The sequence below is a fragment of the Triticum dicoccoides genome, chromosome 1B, assembly GCF_002162155.2.
Source record: "Triticum dicoccoides isolate Atlit2015 ecotype Zavitan chromosome 1B, WEW_v2.0, whole genome shotgun sequence".
Lineage (NCBI taxonomy): Eukaryota > Viridiplantae > Streptophyta > Magnoliopsida > Poales > Poaceae > Triticum > Triticum dicoccoides.
In genome coordinates this window covers 660188252-660209230 of record NC_041381.1, presented here as the reverse complement: position 1 = coordinate 660209230, position 20979 = coordinate 660188252, and the positions used below count along the sequence as shown (strand labels likewise).

At 46.9% G+C, this 20979-nt stretch overlaps 1 protein-coding gene across 1 annotated transcript; it reads right to left on the bottom strand.

Annotated features, from left to right (window-relative positions):
- Nucleotides 1–14785: 14785 nt before the first annotated feature.
- On the bottom strand, nt 14786–15617 carry LOC119311579 (transcription repressor OFP8-like). Its single transcript, XM_037587234.1, has one exon. The coding sequence runs from the start codon at nt 15615–15617 to the stop codon at nt 15021–15023; it is 597 nt and encodes a 198-aa protein (XP_037443131.1). The 3' UTR covers nt 14786–15020.
- Between the last annotated feature and the right edge of the window lie 5362 nt (nt 15618–20979).

The following is a 20979-nucleotide window of genomic DNA, read 5'->3' as shown; positions in this document are numbered from 1 at the left end:
GGGGGCCTCTAGCTCTGCTGGCCCGCAGTCGCCACGGCCTCCGCCCGGCTATCCCGCACCGGCGCCCGACGCCAACTCCTGGACAGGCCTCGTTCAGGCTTGGCCTGTCACCTGGCGCGCACCTGGAGCCGGCGTGCTCGGGCCTCGCCCCGGGACCCCTCATCAGCAGGCCATGATGGCTATGCCATCTGCACCGCTGTACGGCTACGGCGCCCCCGGCGGCCCACCACCTGGCTATGACTACACGGCTATCCCGCCTCCTCAACCACAGCAGACCTGGGACATGGCGTCGCTTCAGGCCGCGCTGCACAGCGCTACAGCCGGACCCTCATCGTTGGGCAGCACATCTGACTGATACCTCGACTCCGGCGCCGCCGCGCATATGGCGTCCAACCCGGGTATTCTCTCCTCTCTTCGTCCTTCCTCCACACACACCTCTATCATCGTCGAGAATGGCGCCCACCTTCCCATCACGCACGTTGGCACGGGCTCAATTGCCACCTCTGCCAACGCTCTCGCACTCTGTAGCGTTCTTCTCACACCGTCCCTTGTTAAAAATCTGTTATCTGTTCGTCAACTCTGTCGTGAAAATACAGTTTCAGTAGAGTTTGATGCGTTTGGTTTTTCTGTCAAGGACCTCCGCACCCGGACGGTGATTCTCCGATGTGATTCGGAAGGCGACCTGTACCTCGTCGCTGGTGCTTCCTCCTTGCGTCCCGCTCTTCCGTTTGCCGGCGTGGTCACCATCGACCTCTGGCATCAGCGGCTGGGACACTCGGGGCGTGCTCCGATCACCGGTTTCGAGTTCGCGTGCACCCCATCCTCCACCCACTCCTGCCGCGCATGTCGTCTGCGCAATCACACACGGCTCCCGTTCCAGCAATCTACCACACGTAGTTTCTTTCCTTTTCAGCTGTTACACTTAGATATTTGGACATCTGCTGTAACTAGTGTCTCCGGTTACCAGTTTTATCTTGTAATCCTCGACGATTATACCATTATGTGTGGATGTTTCCCTTGCATCACAAGTCTGAAGCTCTGCCTGTCATTGTTCAGTTTTTCGCCTACGTTTAGACTCAGTTCGAGCTCCCGCTCCTTGCCCTGCAGACTGACAATGGCCACGAATTCGACAATGCGGCCGTTCGCTCACTGCTCGCCACTCACGGCACGACGCTTTGGCTCTCTTGCCCTTACACCAGTCCACAGAACGGCAAGGCGGAACGCATCTTGCACACGCTCAATGATGGAGTTCGCTCCCTTCTGTTCCACGCCTCCATGCCGTCCCGTTTTTGGGCAGAAGCACTCAGCGTCTCCACTTTCCTCCTGAACCGCCGGCCATGCCGCGCCAGTTCACCCCTTACACCGCATGAACTCCTTCTCGGCATTGCACCAGACTATCCCATTCTTCGCGTGTTCGGCTGTCTGTGTTACCCCAACACATCCGCCACCGCGCGCCACAAGCTCGAGCACCGCTCTGTCGCCTGTGTCTTCCTCGGGTACTCTACTGATCACCGTGGCTATCGGTGCTTTGACGTGCCTCCGGCCGTGTGATCACATCGCGCGCCATGTTCGCTTCGACGAGCGCATGTTCCCGTTCTCCACGGTTGAGCCCCTGACGCCTCCTCCGCGCGTATGCCCTCCAACCTCACCTCTGTTGCTAGGTGGCTGCCTACCGTCGCGCATCTCAACCCCACCCAACACCGCTCCGTGCACACACCCCTCGCTCTCGCACTCTGCTCGCTCTGCCGGCGCACCTGTCTCCCTCCTCCGGCGCGAGTGCGCGATTCAACTTCCACCATTCACTCATCATCAGATGGCCCTGGCGGGCCCTTTGTGCCAGCTTGCGCTCCTGAATCAAATTCAGACCGCAGCTCCGCTTCAGCAGGTGGCTCAGTTTCAGCGACTAGCTCTTCTACCAGCACCGCTTCCTCGCGTGGCCTGCTACCTGATCATCCGCCCACTTCCTCTCTACCGCGTGGCGTCATCACGTGTGCGCGGGCCGGCATCTTCCAGCCAAACACACGCTATGCCAAGGACTATGCTTGCATCATCGACACCGCACCACCCTCGGGCGCCTCTCCTCTTCCCACTTCCGTCCATGTTGCCATGCGCGAACCAAACTGGCTCGCTGCGATGCGCGACGAGTTCGCCGCCCTGGTCGACAACCGCACCTGGGAGCTCGTGCCCCGCCCACCTCGCGCCAACCTCATCTCTGGATAATGGGTTTTTCGTCACAAAACTCGTGCCGACGGCTCGCTCGAGTGATACAAAGCCCGATGGGTTATTCGTGGGTTCCGCCAGCGCCCCGGTGTCGACTATGGTGAGACATTCTCACCCGTCGTCAAACTTGCCACAATCCTCGCTGTATTAACGATCGCTGCCTCCCGGAGCTGGCCCGTTCATCAACTTGACATAAAGAACGCATTCCTCCATGGCACGCTCCAGGAGGAAGTCTATTGCTTGCAGCCGGCTGGGTTTGTGGACGAAACCAAACCCGATCATGTCTGTCGCCTTGCCAAGTCCCTCTATGGCCTCAAACAGGCGCCGCGGGCGTGGTTTCTACGGTTCGCGAGCTTTGTCGCCTCCATTGGCTTCCGTGCCACTCGCTCTGACAGCTCGTTGTTTCTCTACAACAATGGCGCTGATGCCGCGTTCCTGCTGCTCTACGTGGATGACATTGTTCTTACTGCCTCGAGCCCCGCTCTTCTCCAGCGCATCGTCTCCAGGCTCACGGGCGAGTTCGCCATGAAGGACCTTGGTGCCCTCCATTACTTCCTCAGCATTCATGTCACTCGCTCGCCGTCGGGCTTCTTCCTGTCCCAGCAGCAGTACGCGGATGACATCCTCGAGCGAGCAAGCATGGACAACTGCAAGCCGGTGGCAACTCCCATCGACACCAAGGCCAAGCTGCCCTCTGTTGATGGCCCGCCCGTCGATGATCCCGCCGAGTACCGCAGCCTCGCTGGTGCACTACAGTACCTCCCCATCACGCGCCCGGAGCTGGCCTATGCGGTGCAACAAGTGTGTTTGCACATGCATGATTCGCCCGCTTGTCACATGGCTCTACTCAAGCGTGTGCTGCGCTACGTCCGGGGCTCCACCAACTTTGGACTTCATCTGCACGCCTCGGCGAACCTCGAGCTACGCGCCTACACAGATGCTGACTGGGCTGGTTGCCCGGACACGCGCCATTCTACCTCAGGCTTCTGCGTCTATCTTGGCGACGCCCTCGTCAGCTGGTCGTCCAAGCGCCAGGCTACAGTCTCTCGCTCCAGCGCGGAGGCCGAGTACCGTGCTGTGGCGAACGCTGTTGCCGAGTGCGTTTGGCTTCGTCAGCTCCTCGGTGAACTGCTCTGCCCGGTTCGCTCTGCGACGCTGGTCTTCTGCGACAACATCTCGGTGGTCTACCTCTCCAGCAACCCAGTTCACCATAGATGAACGAAGCATGTCGAGCTCGACATCCACTTCGTCCGCGAGCGCGTCGCCCTCGGCGAGTTTCGCGTCCTGCACATCCCTACACGGCAGCAGTTCGCCGACGTGATGACCAAGGGCTTGCCAGCTGATGTCTTCCGGGAATTTCGCTCCAGTCTTTGCGTCTCCACAGGCGACGTCACGACTGCGGGGGGTGTTAGAGTATGTAGCTTGTGTGCGTGTGTGTGTTGACACAATAGTCACCACGAGCGGTTGTGCTCAGAGACTAGGCACGATGATGGCAGTAGTGGGGCGAGTGGTAGAGGTAGTGACACACGTCCCGGCCACGGCTGTGGTTCTGTAAGTGTATATATGCCCAGCCTTTGTGCTAATGAAAGTGTGTTGAATCCCTAGTCCCTCCAACAGGAAGTTCGGATTGGTCGCATAGCTATGGCTGACACCTTTTGTCGTCTCGCAGCTGCAATCAAGTCCCAATCAACTGGCCAGCTCCAATGGATCCGCTTGCTGCCACGCTGCCTCACCCAATTAGTCTGCATGCATGCAACAACACAATTAATCAGCTAATTCCTCTCTTCTTTTTGCCTTGAATTATCTGTAGCTTATGTTTATGAGTTTTTTGTACTATTTTGATTGATTTGATCTCACGCGTTCTGTTAATAGCTCTTTATTGTTATTACTTGTCACCACTATGAGATTAGCTAACAGCTTGATCATCATGGATAAACCTGATAGTGGTTGTGCTTTGCAAGCTTGATGAACTATCTGTTTCAAACATATGCTTTTGATGAGGGCCAATTTATGTCCAAAGAGAGTAAATAAACAAAGGAAGCCAAAATTTGAAAACTTGCACGCTACAGCTAGAATGGGCAGTGGCACACACTAAAAAAACAACCACATTAGAAGAACCGAAAGCGATAGTGTTGGGGAACGTAGTAATTTCAAAAAATTTCCTACGTACACGCAAGATCATGGTGATGGCATAGCAACGAGAGGGGAGAGTGTTGTCCACGTACCCTCGTAGACCGTAAACGGAAGCGTTATGACAATGCGGTTGATGTAGTCGTACGTCTTCACGATCCGACCGATCCAAGTACCGAACGTACGACACCTCCGAGTTCAGCACACGTTCAGCTCGATGACGATCCCCAGACTCCGATCCAGCAAAGCTTCGGGGATGAGTTCCGTCAGCACGACGGCGTGGTGACGATGATGATGCTCTACCGACGCAGGACTTCGCCTAAACTCCGCGACGATATGACCGAGGTGGAATATGGTGGAGGGGGGCACCGCACACGGCTAAGGAACGATCCGTAGATCAACTTGTGTGTTATGGGGTGCCCCCCTGCCCCCGTATATAAAGGAGCAAGGGGGAGGGGGCGGCCGGCCAAGGGAGGGCGCGCCAGGGAGGAGTCCTACTCCCATCGGGAGTAGGACTCCCTCCTTTCCTAGTCCAACTAGGAGACCTTCCATGTAGTAGGAGTAGGAGAGAAGGAAAGGGAAGAGAGAAGGGAAGGAAGGAGGGGGTGCGGCCCCTCCCCCTAGTCCAATTCGGACTAGGCCTTGGGGGGGCGCGCGGCCTGCCCTAGGCAGCCCCTCTCTCTTTCCCGTATGGCCCAATAAGGCCCAATACTTCTCCCGGCGAATTCCCGTAACTCTCCGGTACTCCGAAAAATACCCGAATCACTCGGAACCTTTCCGAACTACGAATATAGTCGTCCAATATATCGATCTTTACGTCTCGACCATTTCGAGACTCAACGTCATGTCCCCGATCTCATCCGGGACTCCGAACTCCTTCGGTACATCAAAACTCATAAACTCATAATATAACTGTCATCGTAACGTTAAGCGTGCAGACCCTACAGGTTCGAGAACTATGTAGACATGACCTAGAACTATTCTCGGTCAATAACCAATAGCGGAACCTGGATGCCCATATTGGTTCCTACATATTCTACGAAGATCTTTGTCGGTCAAACCGCATAACAACATATGTTATTCCCTTTGTCATCGGTATGTTACTTGCCCGAGATTTGATCGTCGGTATCCAATACCTAGTTCAATCTCATTACTGGCAAGTCTCTTTACTCGTTCCGTAATGCATCATTCCGTAACCAACTCATTTGGTCACATTGCTTGCAAGGCTTATAAAGATGTGCATTACCGAGAGGGCCCAGAGATACCTCTCCGACAATCGGAGTGACAAAACCTAATCTCGAAATACGTCAATTCAACATGTACCTTCGGAGACACCTGTAGTACTCCTTTATAATCACCCAGTTACGTTGTGACGTTTGGTAGTACCCAAAGTGTTCCTCCGGTAAACGGGAGTTGCATAATTCTCATAGTTACAGGAAGATGTATAAGTCATGAAGAAAGCAATAGCAACATACTAAACGATCAAGTGCTAGGCTAACGGAATGGGTCATGTCAATCACATCATTCTCCTAATGATGTGATCCCATTAATCAAATGACAACTCTTTTGTCCATGGCTAGGAAACATAACCATCTTTGATAAACGAGCTAGTCAAGTAGAGGCATACTAGTGACACTATGTTTGTCTATGTATTCACCCATGTATTATATTTCCGGTTAATGCAATTCTAGCATGAATAATAAACATTTATCATGAAATAAGGAAATAAATAATAACTTTATTATTGCCTCTAGGGCATATTTCCTTCAGTCTCCCACTTGCACTAGAGTCAATAATCTAGTTCACATCACTATGTGATTTAACACCAATATTCACATCTGCATGTGATTAATACCCATAGTTCACATCATCATGTGATCAACACCCAAAGGGTTTACTAGAGTCAATAATCTAGTTCACATCGCTATGTGATTAACACCCAAAAGAGTACTAAGGTATGATCATGTTTTGCTCGTGAGAGAAGCTTAGTCAACGGGTCTGTCATATTCAGAGCCGTATGTATTTCGCAAATATTCTATGTCCACAATGCTCTGCACGGAGCTACTCTAGCTAATTGCTCCCACTTTCAATATGTATCCAGATTGAGACTTAGAGTCATCTGGATTGGTGTAAAAGCTTGCATCGTTGTAACTTTTACGACGGGCTCTTTTATCACCTCCATAATCGAGAAACGTCTCCTTAGTCCTCACTAAGGATATTCATGACCCATGTACAGTGATCTATTTATTAGATCAAAATTGTATTCCTTTGCCATAACACAGAGCAAGGTATACAATAGGTCTGGTTCACAGCATAGCATACTTTATAGAACCTATGACTGAGGCATAGGAAATGACTTTTCATTCTCTTTCTATTTTTTGCAATGGTCGGGTCTTGAGTCTTACTCAACTTCACACCTTGTAACACAGGCAAGAACTCCTTCTTTGACTATTCCATTTTGAACTATTTCAAAAGTTTATCAAGGTATGTACTCATTGAAAAATCTTATCAAGCGTCTTGATCTATCTATATAGATCTTGATGCTCAATGTGTAAGCAGCTTCACCGAGGTCTTGCTTTGAAAAACTCTTATTCAAGTATCCTTTCATGCTATCCAGAATTTCCATATCATTTCCAATTAACAATATGTCATCCACATATAATATTAGAAATGCTACAGAGCTCCCACTCACTTTCTTGTAAATACAGGCTTCTTCAAAAGTCTGTATAAAACCATATGCTTTGATCAACTCATCAAAGCGTATATTCCAACTCTGAGATGCTTGCACCAGTCCATTGATGGATTGCTGGAGCTTGCACACTTTGTTAGCATCTTTAGGATTGACAAAAACTTTCTGGTTGCATCATATACAACTCTTCTTTAATAAATCCATTAAGGAATGCAGTTTTGACATCTATTTGCCAGATTTCATAAAATGTGTCAATTGCTAACATGATTCAGACAGACTTAAGCTTTTATACGAGTGAGAAAATCTCATCGTATTCAACACCTTGAACTTGTTGAAAACATTTCGCAACAAGTTGAGCTTAGTAGATAGTAACACTACTATCAATGTCCGTCTTCCTCTTGAAGATCCATTTATTTAACATGGCTTGCTGATCATCGAGCAAGTCAATCAAAGTCCATACTTTGTTCTCATACATGGATCATATCTCAGATTTTATGGCCTCAAGCCATTTCGTGGAATCTGGGCTCATCATCGCTTCCTCATAGTTCGTAGGTTCATCATGGTCTAGTAACATGACTTCCGGAACAGGATTACCGTACCACTCTGGTGCGGATCTTACTCTGGAAGACCTACGAGGTTCTGTAGTAACTTAATTTGAAGTTTCATGATCATCATCATTAACTTCCTCACTAATTGGTGTAGTAGTCACAGGAACAGATTTCTGTGATGAACTACTTTCCAATAAGGGAGCAGGTACAGTTACCTCATCAAGTTTTACTTTCCTCCCACTCACTTCTTTCGAGAGAAACTCCTTCTTTAGAAAGGATCCATTCTTAGCAATGAATAACTTGCCTTCCGATCTGTGATAGAAGGTGTACCCAATAGTTAACTTTGGGCATTCTATGAAGACACACTTCTCCGATTTGGGTTTGAGCTTATCAGGTTGAAACTTTTTTCATATAAGCATCGCAACTCCAAACTTTAAGAAATGACAGCTTAGGTTTACTACTAAACCATAGTTCATATGGTGTCGTCTCAACGGATTTAGATGGTGCCCTTTTAAACGTGAATGCAGCTGTCTCTAATGCACAACCCCAAAACGATAGTGGTAAAATCGATAAGAGACATCATAAATCGCACCATATCCAATAAAGTGCGGTTACGACGTTTGGACACACCATAAAGCTGTGGTGTTCTAGGCGGCATGAGTTTGTGAAACTATTCCACATTGTTTTAATTGAAGACCAAACTCGTAACTCAAATATTCGTCTCCACGATCAGATCGCAGAAACTTTATTTTCTTGTTATGATGATTTTTCCACTTCACTCTGAAATTCTTTGAACCTTTCAACTATTTCAAACTTATGTTTCATCAAGTAGATATACCCACATCTGCTCAAATCATCTTGTGAAGGTCAGAAAATAACGATATTTGCCACGAGCATCAACACTCATTGGATCGCATACATCGGTATGTATTATTTCCAATAAGTCAGTAGCTCGTTCCATTGTTCCGGAGAATGGAGTTTTAGTCATCTTGCCCAATAGGCACGGTTCGCAAGCATCAAATGATTCATAACCAAGTGATTCCGAAAATCCATCTTTATGAAGTTTCTTCATGCGCTTTACACCGATATGACCCAAACGGCAATGCCACAAATAAGTTGCACTATCATTATTAACTTTGCATCTTTTTGGCTTCAATATTATGAATATGTGTATTACTACGATCGAGATCCAACAAACCATTTTCGTTGGTGTGTATGACCATAGAAGGTTCTATTCATGTAAACAGAACAACAATTATTTTCTAACTTAAATGAATAACCGTATTGCAATAAACATGATCAAATCATATTCATGCTCAATGCAAACACCAAATAACACTTATTTAGGTTCAACACTAATCCCGAAAGTATAGGGAGTGTGCGATGATGATCATATCAATCTTGGAACCACTTCCAACATACATCGTCACTTCACCCTTAACTAGTCTCTGTTTATTCTGCAATCCCGTTTCGAGTTACTAATCTTAGCAACTGAACTAGTATCAAATACTGAGGGGTTGCTATAAACACTAGTAAAGTACACATCAATATCAAATATACTTATGTTCACTTTGCCATCCTTCTTATCCGCCAATCACTTGGGGTAGTTCCGCTTCCAGTGACCAGTCCCTTTGCAGTAGAAGCACTTAGTCTCAGGCTTAGGACCAGATTTGGGCTTCTTCACTTGAGCAGCAACTTGCTTGCCGTTCTTCTTGAATTTTCCTTTCTTCCCTTTGCCCTTTTCTTGAAACTAGTGGTCTTGTCAACTATCAACACTTGATGTTTTTCTTGATTTCTACCTTCGTTGATTTCAGCATCACGAAGAGCTTGGGAATCGTTTCCGTTCTCCTTTGCATATTATAGTTCATCACAAAGTTCTACTAACTTGGTGATGGTGACTAGAGAATTCTGTCAATCACTATCTTATCTGGAAGATTAACTCCCACTTGATTCAAGCGATTGAAGTACTCAGACAATCTGAGCACATGCTCACTAGTTGAGCGATTCTCCTCCATCTTTTAGCAATAGAACTTGTTGGAGACTTCATATCTCTCAACTCGGGTATTTGTTTGAAATATTAACTTCAATTCCTGGAACATCTCATATGGTCCATGATGTTCAAAACATCTTTGAAGTCCCGATTCTAAGCCGTTAAGCATGGTGCACTAAACTATCAAGTAGTCATTATATTGAGCTAGCCAAACGTTCATAACGTCTACATCTGCTCTTGCAATAGGTATGTCACCTAGCGGTGCATCAAGGACATAATTCTTCTGTGCAGCAATGAGGATAAACCTCAGATCACGGACCAAGTCCGCATCATTGCTACTAACATTTTTCAACATAGTTTTCTCTAGGAACACATATAAAAACATAGGGAAGCAAAAACATAGGGAAGCAACAACGCGAGCTATTGATCTATAACACAATTTGCAAAATACTACCAGGACTAAGTTCATGATAAATTCAAGTTCAATTAATCATATTACTTAAGAACTCCCACTTAGACAGACATCTCTGTAGTCATCTAAGTGATCACGTGAGCCAAATCAACTAAACCATGTCCGATCATTACGTGAGATGGAGTAGTTTCAATGGCCCAATAAGGCCCAATACTTCCCCCGGCGAATTCCCGTAACTCTCCGGTACTCCGAAAAATACCCGAATCACTCGAAACCTTTCCGAACTCCGAATATAGTCGTCCAATATATCGATCTTTACGTCTCGACCATTTCGAGACTCCTCGTCATGTCCCCGATCTCATCCGGGACTCCGAACTCCTTCGGTACATCAAAACTCATAAACTCATAATATAACTGTCATCGTAACGTTAAGCCTGCGGACCCTACGAGTTCGAGAACTATGTAGACATGACCTAGAACTATTCTCGGTCAATAACCAATAGCGGAACCTGGATGCCCATATTGGTTCCTACATATTCTACGAAGATCTTTGTTGGTCAAACCGCATAACAACATACGTTGTTCCCTTTGTCATCGGTATGTTACTTGCCCGAGATTTGATCGTCGGTATCCAATACCTAGTTCAATCTCGTTACTGGCAAGTCTCTTTACTCGTTCCGTAATGCATCATTCCGTAACCAACTCATTTGGTCATATTGCTTGCAAGGCTTATAAAGATGTGCATTACCGAGAGGGCCCAGAGATACCTCTCCGACAATCGGAGTGACAAAACCTAATCTCGAAATACGCCAACTCAACATGTACCTTCGGAGACACCTGTAGTACTCCTTTATAATCACCCAGTTACGTTGTGATGTTTGGTAGTACCCAAAGTGTTCCTCCGATAAACGGGAGTTGCATAATTCTCATAGTTACAGGAACATGTATAAGTCATGAAGAAAGCAATAGCAACATACTAAACGATCAAGTGCTAGGCTAACGGAATGGGTCATGTCAATCACATCATTCTCCTAATGATGTGATCCCATTAATCAAATGACAACTCTTTTGTCTATGGCTAGGAAACATAACCATCTTTGATAAACGAGCTAGTCAAGTAGAGGCATACTAGTGACACTATGTTTGTCTATGTATTCACACATGTATTATATTTCCGGTTAATACAATTCTAGCATGAATAATAAACATTTATCATGAAATAAGGAAATAAATAATAACTTTATTATTGCCTCTAGGGCATATTTCCTTCAGATAGCACATAAGAAAGAAACCACGTTCAAACAACGGAAAGGGACGGCACGTACTTACACACAAACACACACGAACAGCCTGAGCCGCACACACCCAAGTGGCCGATTCTCACGGCGAAAATCTTGCCTGCAATAGAGGCTTGGGTATACTTCATCTAAAAATTTAGGACATGAATAGTGACACTACGCTAGATTGATCCTCGCCTCCAGATTCGGCTCGTAATAATTCCTATATTTCATCTAAGAAGTTGGGGCATGAAATTCAATTAAGGTCTCCTGTATTTTTATTTTTCAATGCTACACATGTCATCTTAGCAAAAAATAATTTGTAAGAACCACATAAGAAGGTCATCATTTCTATTCATGTAGTTATTCATATTTTTTATTTGTGCATGATGATAACATTAATAAGGTTTTCAGAAATGTAACATATATTCTGGAGTCAAAATTAACTCCAAAAGATGTTGTTAATGTCTATAGTGCACTATATGCACTTACATATACTTCTTCAGAATTGAAGGTTTATCTTTGCTTAAGCTAATTTTCTCTCTACATGGCATATTCTCAATGTTCTTTTTTTGCGGCAAATATTCTCATGGTTCCTCCTTACTTGAGCCATACTTCTTTGTGCTTGGCATGTTCCATTTTCACAAGCGTCTGAACTGGGAAAAAAACACCATTTGTTATGGGTTGAAGTTACCGGCGACTAAAATTGTGCAATTTTCTCGAGTTGGTGCGCCAGCAACCGTTGAACAAAGGTGGCAGAAGACCTAGTCAAAATTCATGCTCTGCAGACAATACATGCGAGTGTGAGAGACTGTACAATGCCTTTCTATGAGAAATTTGCAGTAGCGAAAATACATAGCACTCAGATGCCACACCCCCTATATTGAAAAATAATTTAGTAATTCAATAAAAAGTCAAAAATTGCAAACTTTTTATGGAATCAAACATGACCAAGTATTGCACTCGTATAAAAATGATTAAACAGGGAACGACTTTCATTATATCCAGGGTTAAAGATTTGCCAAAAACACTAGATACAAGTACTATTCATGCAATATTATCGTCACAAATTTGTTTTTTCCCTGAAGTCAACGGGAATCATTCCTTGGCCAAACTTTTTATACGAGTATAATATCTGGTCATATTTGATTCCAAAAATGTTTGGGATTTTTTTGACCTTTTTTGAATTACTAAATTATTTTGAATATAGAGGGGTGGAGCACCCCGAGTGCTCCTAATCTGCTTCCTTTCTAGTAGCCACTTTTAACAATTGAGTTTTGGTTGCTTAGGGAGATGGAGAGTTCAGTGAGGTGCAGGTTCAGATCTAGCAATAAATCTTGCAAAGCTCAAAATGATATTGAGGATCATAAGAAGCAACTTGAACAAAGCAAGATTGAAAGACATCAACAAGATATTTAAAGACGATGCAAGGATCACATGCAAGAGGTGTGGTGAGAGAGCAAAGCATGTAAGACAAAGCGAAAATGGATAACACATAAAGCATAACATATCTTGGCCATGGAGATAGCGACATCACATAGTCTTACAATATGATAAACATAGTATCACACCACACAATAAATAAAAGTATTACAAGACAAATCTATTAAGATACTAAGGGCCCGTTCGAAAGTGCTCCTGCTCCACGCTTCTCCGGAAGCGGACGAGGAGCTGGCCGAACGCCGCAGCTTCAAGGAGCCCGCTCCTGGAGAACTAGCAGCCTGCGGTGCAAATTTTCGAAGCAGCGATCGTGCAGCTTCGCGAAAACGAGAAGCTGGAGTTGCTCGATATTACGTGGGAATGCCCTCCTGAAGTGCCCCCTCGAAGCGTTTTCCTCTCGCTACATCTCGCCACAAACTGTTTTCTCTCGCTACAGTCTGCCACGAACTGTTTTCGACAGTCGAACGCTCGCTAGCTCCCATGAGAAGCTAGCTAGCGCTGACTCCACGAGAAGCTGGCTCGTTTTGGAAGCCAGCGAGCTTCCGAATGGGCCCTAAACTCACATGATTTGGAGCCTCCTGATGCATTGGGGCTTGGGTCGCTAAGGCGTCCGTCTGTGAGTGTGTGTAGTTGGTTGAGTGATTTGGGTTTCGTTTTTTCCTTCTCCATTTTACAAATTTTAATCCATGAACATTTATTCAAATTGTGAACATTATAAAAAATTGTAACCATTTTCTAAAATTTAGGAACATTTAACTATGGATATTTGTAAAGTTCAAAAATAATTTTAAAGTTAGTGAACATTTATTTAGTTATAGAAGCTTTTTCCATTTTGCATTTTTTTAATCCATGAACGTTTTTAAATTCGCATAATTTTGAAATTCTATTTTGTTTTAATCTGTTTACATATTTTGATTAAAAAATGAACTAAAAATGTTAGTCAGTTTTTTTCTCATAGTTATTAATGGAGCAAGTGAAAAAAGCTAAACAAGCGAGCGGAGAAGGGAGCCAAGTTAAGCAAGCAAGAGTTTCATGGGATGGCCATATGAGCGTTATATAGCAGCAATCAAGGAAAATTTCGACCCAATTTCATGTGTGAGCAGAAAAAAAGAACTGTTTCGTTTGAAATATTTCTGTATTTTAAATTATTTTATATAAATAAGGTGGAATTCTAGCTAATTTATAAACAACCCCTCGTCTAACCCATTGGTAGGCTGCACTGCTCCCCTTGAATAGGTCTACTGTTTGAAACCCACGTGTGTGTGCTATTGATATTTTTATGCCGTGCAGTTGTTGCTACAATGTTAATACTCCCTCCGCTATTTTTTCCTCCGCATACTAGTTTTATCCTAAGTCGAGCTTCATAAAGTTTCACCAAATTTATATTACAAATATATAAACATCTCAAATACTAAAGGTGTACAATATACAAATTAGTTCTATGATGCATCTAATGGTATTGATTTGGTATTGCGAATGTAGATATTTTTTCATATAAACTTTGTTAAACTAAATGAAGTTTTACTTAAGAAAAATCTTATATGCGGAGTAAGAAAATGGAGAGAGTATCCCGTTGTTTTAATTCAAATTTAAATAAAAATTTCATCGATTCATCCTTCAAAATTTATGAATTTTCAACGTGAGTGAAGTTTTCTTTTCAACATTCGGAACCTAGCAATTCCATGGTTTCAGCGCGGAGTAGGAGTTCTTAGGGGGCTCACACAACTACATTGGCAGACACCGAGGCCAAAACGTGTAAAGACACTACAACCATGCACCAAACAATTTCACTCTCCTCTCAGAACAAATACCGTCCCCAACAGCAGCCTAGCACACTATACAAACAATAAACACTATCATAACACAATTGCTAAAACTTAAGCTGACCCAGATTAAAATAAAAACAAAACAAGACAACCGATCAAAATAGTCTAGTGTATTTTAGTTTCGAAGACATCCATTTAAATCCATTTTCGCGATGAGACGGAGGGAGTAGATATATAGAAAAGAGTGAATCCCACCAATGAAGAGCGGCTCATTACATTAGAAAGTGCCTAATGCATGTATAGAATAATAAAACACAGCACTGCTAATCGTACATAAATAGTTACATATTTGAGCTGATTAACTAACAAGCTTCCTTGCTGACCTTCATGCAAAACTGAAGGCCACACAAGCACACACATTATACGACACTGTTGGTAGTCGCAGGTTTATGTGCACACCAAGGTGGTGCCAGGATCTTGAGACCGCACAGAAAAGAAACACGAGCAGACGACCTGGCCGGCTTGCCGGGCCGACGAATGGTCACTCATCACGCGTGTATTGATTGATACGCCGGAGGCGGCGACGCTGGAGACTCCGAGGGGCCGGCTAGCTGGGCGCAGACCTCGGCGAAGGCTGCGAGGATGGCGGCGTGGTGTCGCGGCGCGTTGAGCGCGAGCAGGCGGCGAAGCATGGAGCGGAGGCCGTCCCAGTCGCCGAGCCCCATCTCCACCACCATCCGCCCCATGCTGTCACGGAAGTCCGCCCGCGGGTCCGACGACTCCTTCTCCACCGCCACGCCAACGTCCTCCTCCTCCTCCTCCCCGGCCGCCGCTGCCATCTTCTCGCGCCCCCTTTTCGCCGGATTGCTGCCCACCTTCTTCGTCGCCACCGGCGCCGACGCCTTTGCCGTCACCTTCTTCGTCGCTACCGGCTCCTGGTGGTGCTTGTAGACGTGGGCGGAGGCGGAGGAGGGGAAGAAGGATGACGGATGGGAGCTGCTGCTGCTCATCGTCACCGGCGGCTTCGTGGACGGCCAGAGGAAGGACGGCAGCCTCGCGCGGCGCGGGCGGCACCGGCACCCCGCGTCCACCACCGTCACGTGCCGCCACCGGCCGCCGCTCCGCCGCGCTCTCGTCGATGACATGGCGATGTCGAGTCAGCCTGGACATGGTTTGGATGGATGTTATATATGCGATCACCCCGTCATGGGGGGCTGGGGACTTTGACCTTCCTCTTATGGCAGCTAATGGAGACACGTAGTAGGGCGGTTGATTGCACGGACGTGGTACGGCGCCAGTGCTCGCTCCTGCCCACAAAAACGCCCGTCCTTGAAGAAAAAATGGTGGGATTCCTTACTTTACCAGCTGATCGATCGGGAGAGAACAAGTGGTAAACGCGTTTATTATCCTTCGGTTCCAAGGCAATGCATGCGTGGTCAGGCATGCATCCGGAGATAACAAGTTGTGGTGGTTTGCTAGTATGTTGCATTTACCTTTTTTTCGCGAATATGCTCGAGGCTGTATCTTTTCATTGATAGGAAAAAGAGAATACAAGGTCGTTGACTAGTAGGCGCCGATGAGGTCACAAGTGAGCAGAGGGAGAAGGGGTTGCTCAGCCCTAGTACAAAGCGATCGGGTTACAGGGATGATCGCGGCTAGTCCTTTGGCCCCAGCGCGTCCCCATTGCCGGGCTTCATCCTTGATGCTTGAGAGTAGCTGGGTGTGAGATGGTTGCGCATTCTCGAAGATGACTGCGTTCCTTTGCTTCCAGATGGCCCAGGCGGTGATGATGGCTAGCGAAGCAAAATCCTTGCGGAGGCAGTTAGGGGCAGCGGCAGCGGCGTCTGACCACCATGGGAAGAATGGCACCGTGCCGTCCGGTGTTGGCACGGGCAGACGACACCAAGATAGCACTTCATGCCAAGTAATGCGAGAAAACGTGCAACCCACAAGGATGTGGTGCAAAGTTTCGTTCTCCTGCGAACAGAGACCACATTTCTTTATTTAAATTTTGCGATTGCTCTATTCACACCCTCAAACCGCACGTATCCATCCCGATGCGGCTGTCCGGACCCCGTATGCTATACAACACCGACCCTATCGGTTCACGGAGCAGTCCGGGCCATAATTTTCCAGTGAACCGAAACCAAACCAGGGGGCTTTGCGGGAGTCTGGATACGAATCATGTAGGACTCCGACGCCCTAGGCACACCCAAAATTAAGGCGAAGCCCCCGCTTTTGTAACTGGTCGCACTGTTTTCGCGGCAAAATCCCCCCACTCTCTTTTTTCATCCCGTCGCTTTCCATCCAATTCCCGTCTTTTTTCGCCCACTCTCGTCTTCCCTCGCGCCGCAGACGCATAGACCTGGAGGAGGGCGTGTTGGTGGCGGACATGGCAGTGGGCATGCTGGTCGCGTACATGGTGGAGGTCGGGGCCTGAGACGCGGGGACTGCTATCGTCACCAACATGCAAATGCCGTCATGGACAGAGCATTACAAGGCTCCGTATTTCCATGCCGCCAAGCAGCTCGGTCGGCAGTCCACGACAACCACCGTCGGGCAAGTGCCTTTCATCATCAACGTCAATGTGGTGCTGTTGCTTTTCTCAGAGAGGACACGGACGCCTGGTGGGGAGCAGATTGGTGCCCGCATGATGTTCGCTGGTATGCCTAAAGCAAGAGAGCCGGTGTAGTACGACGCAGTCAGGAAGATGTTCGACATCTCATCCACGAGGGAGGCGAAGGAGGAGGTTGCTATGAGGACAAGCGAATGAATGACTCGAAGCCCATCACCCAGGCCAACTCGCCAGTGTCAATGTCAGAGTCCACGCGCACAGACACAATCACGTAGCGCCTGCCCAGTGTTGGTTTGTTAAGATGTGTTTGGTTGCATGCAGCCATTGAACCAGGTTGTATGAGGAAAACTAGCCAGGCTGAGCAGGTTGAAGAAAAACTGTGCAAAACACGACGTAGTCATGTTTGTTTGGTTGCCTGTATGGTGGTTGGTATGGTTTCGCAGCATGCATGTTTGATAGCGGCGGCTTCCCGCATGCGCTGTGAGAGGAGCATGCAGCCCTGCATGGAAAAGGAGAGAATCGTTCTCACTTCTTGATCCGCGTGAGTGCATGAGTGGAAACTGCAGAAAATTCAAGGTTTCTCTTCAGCGTGAACCTGCAGTGCTTTAAACACCGTGCGATGCAGAAAATTGATGAGAGTCAAGTAAGCAAACACCATGTGAACTTAAAAAAAGTCCATCCATATGCAGTCTACCAACCACCGTGCAGGCAACCAAACACGTGCGTAGAACTCGGCCTAGCAGGCTAGTACACACGCGACCCGCATCCATGCTTGACGTGCCATACAAAACAGTAGAGCCGCCATAGGGCAAAACACCAGTGGACACTCGTGAGGATGCTAGTGCGCTGATCTGGGTTTCATTTCATCGATGCAGTCGCCAAAGGGCGCAACATATTGCTGCTGCAGATGCAGTCGGTGACATTCGCGGAGGAATGAATACCAAGACAGAGGATATGGAGGAACCTCATCACTGTATGTGGATGGCCGCAACACCAACATTGCATTGCAGTCGTGTGGTGAGATAACTGCCGCTCATTGCTCGGCCCGTTCTAGAATACAATTGATCGTAAAGGTTCAGAGTTGTGGTGTGGTGTGGCGAACCTCAAGCTCAAGGAGAAGGAGCTCAGCTCACGCAAGACACCAACCAACACGTGCAGGGGCTCACTGAAAAGAGGCGTAGGTCGCGGCGGAGCTCAGCTACTCGTCGGTTTACTGGAAGAAAATCAGTAGCGTGAGAACGGGCACGCACCGGATGCAGTTAGACACCCGCTGCGCCTGCAAATCATGAATTGCGGCGATTAAACGAGCGAATAGCAGAGTGAGCACTAACACACACTGTGCATATAAACTTGATCTAGCTAAGGCTTATGATCGAGTTGATTGGGGCTTTTTGGAAAGAGCTCTCACAAAGTTGGGGTTCAGTCATACATGGACGAGCTCGGTCATGAAATGTGTCAAATCTGTGAGGTATGCTGTGAAGCGCAATGGCGAGATTCTGGATTTCTTCTCCCCCACAAGAGGGTTGAGACAAGGGGACCCGTTAAGCCCCTATCTATTTGTTCCTGTTTGTGGCGGATGGGCTAGCCCGATCCTTGAGAAGAAGTGCAGTGATGGGAGCATGACCCCGCTGAAAATTGCCCGTGGCAGTCCTGGCATTTCCAATTTACTGTTTGCGGATGACAGCTTGTTGTTCTTTAAAGCATCAGTCGAACAAGCGGTGGCTGTCAGGGAATCACTAGAGATATTTCAGAGATGCACTGGCCAACTGTTGAGCAACAACAAATGTTCGATTTTGTTTAGTGATCGTTGCCCGGTACAGAATCAACAGGAGATTAAGATTACGTTTGACGTTCATACATCCACTTTTGAAAGCAAATACCTTGGGGTCCCCACCCCTGAGGGGCCGCATGAAGGAAGAAAATTATCAGCCTATCATGGAGAGATTCACCAAAAGCTGTACGGATTGGTCCGAGAGCTTTATGTCATATGCCGCCAAAGAAGTTTATGTGAAGTCTACGGTTCAAGCTATTCCGACATATGTCATGGGGATTTTTAAAATGACACGAAAATTTTGTGAGAAATATGAGAAGCTTATCAGAGACTTCTAGTGGGGTGACGAGGATGGACACCGTAAAGTGCACTGGATGGCTTGGGACCAAATGGTCAAACCAAAAAGAGGAGGGGCATCGGTTTCCGAGACATGAAACTGTTCAAGCAAGCTCTCCTTGCTAGACAGGGGTGGAGATTGATCCAACGACCAGATAGCCTTTGTGCCCGGGTGTTGAAATCAAAATACTACCCAAACGGGGAGCTCCTCCTGGATACAGTTTTTGCGGTGGATGCTTCCCCAGTTTGGCGCGGTATTGAACATGGTCTTGAATTATTAAAGAAAGGTCTTATCTGGAGAGTGAGTAATGGAAGGAGGATCCAAATTCAAAGGGATCAATGGATACGCAGGAAAGAGGGTTTGAAGATGAGAAGTTTCATGAGAAGATCAGGATTGAGATGGGCTAATCAATTGATGTTGCCGGATGAGAGAATGTGGAATGTCCCCCTGATCCAACAATTGTTTTATCCTTTTGACGCGGAAGCCATATGCAACATAAAAATCCCTTCAGTTGAAGTCGAGGATTGTCTAGCATGGCACTACGAAAAATCAGGTAATTTCTCGGCCAGGAGTGCGTACAGACTGGCTACCATATTGCAACCACGGGACAATCCAGCAGCTTCAACCTCCACTTGCGATGCTGATAACAGAAGTATTTGGTACCTTATTTGGAAAGCCAAAGTGCCAGCAAAGATCAGAGTCTTCGGGTGGAGAGTTGCTACTGTTACACTGGCTACGAAAAAGAATAAATGCCGAGACGAACCTTGGAGAAAGACAACACTTGCATCATCTGCGAGAATGGAGAAGAGGGCGAATTCCACGCATTGATTTCTTGCGCAAGGAGTGGAGCTCTGAGACATTTGGGGATTACCAAGCGAGTCTCAATTTTCGCATACGGGAAATGATTGGCTACAGAATTTATTATTACCTTGCAATGTTGAGACTCGAGCTAAAATTCTATTTCTGCTATGGCGATGCTGGCACTTGCGGGATGGTTCTGTAAGGCATGGAGGACAAGAATTGGTTGGTCATCCAGTAAAATTTCTCGCAAAGTATGAAGAGGAATTAAAAAATTTCTGGCCTCGTTGTTGCTGAAGCAGACTGTTCTTTCCTTGGAAACCAGCTATCTTCTGAGCACGGCGGTCGATCAGCCTGGCTCCCTATTCTGCGTGAAATCGAATCAGTTCTGAAGATGTTTGAAACCGCTCAAGTCCAACACACAAGAAGGGAGCAGAATCAGTTGGCACATGCACTTGCAGGCCGTGCAAGATCCAATGATGATTCATTTCTAACTGGTGATGTTCCGAACCCTGATGTGCTCTGAATACTGCCCTGCTCCTTGAGCAATCTGTTACTCATTCTAAAAAAAAAAAGAGGAAAAGAAGAATAAGCACATTGCACACGGAGAGTAAATTGCACAAAACCACCACATTGAAGGCAAGGTTTGCGAAAACCACTACAATACATTTTTTTTGCAGAAAACACCATGTCTTCGGTAATCTTTTTGCAAAAGACACTGATCGGCGGATCAGGCTCAGTTAAGTGAGTTTATGACGTGGCATGACTTTTTGTGCCAGGTAGATTTTAATCTAAAATTACAAACTAGACATTAGAATTTTACATAGACACCCCTAAATCAAAAACGAAAAAAGCAATTAGCCCCCGCTTCGACCACCCGGGGCCGGGATGCGGCCAGGGCTAAGCATAGGGGCGCGGCGACCTGGCGGCCGGGCGCTGGCGAAGCCGGCCGCGCGGACAGAGCCGGGGCGACGCGGGAGGGAGCCGACAGCCGGCGGTGGAGCAGGCGGCCACGGGCGCACCCGG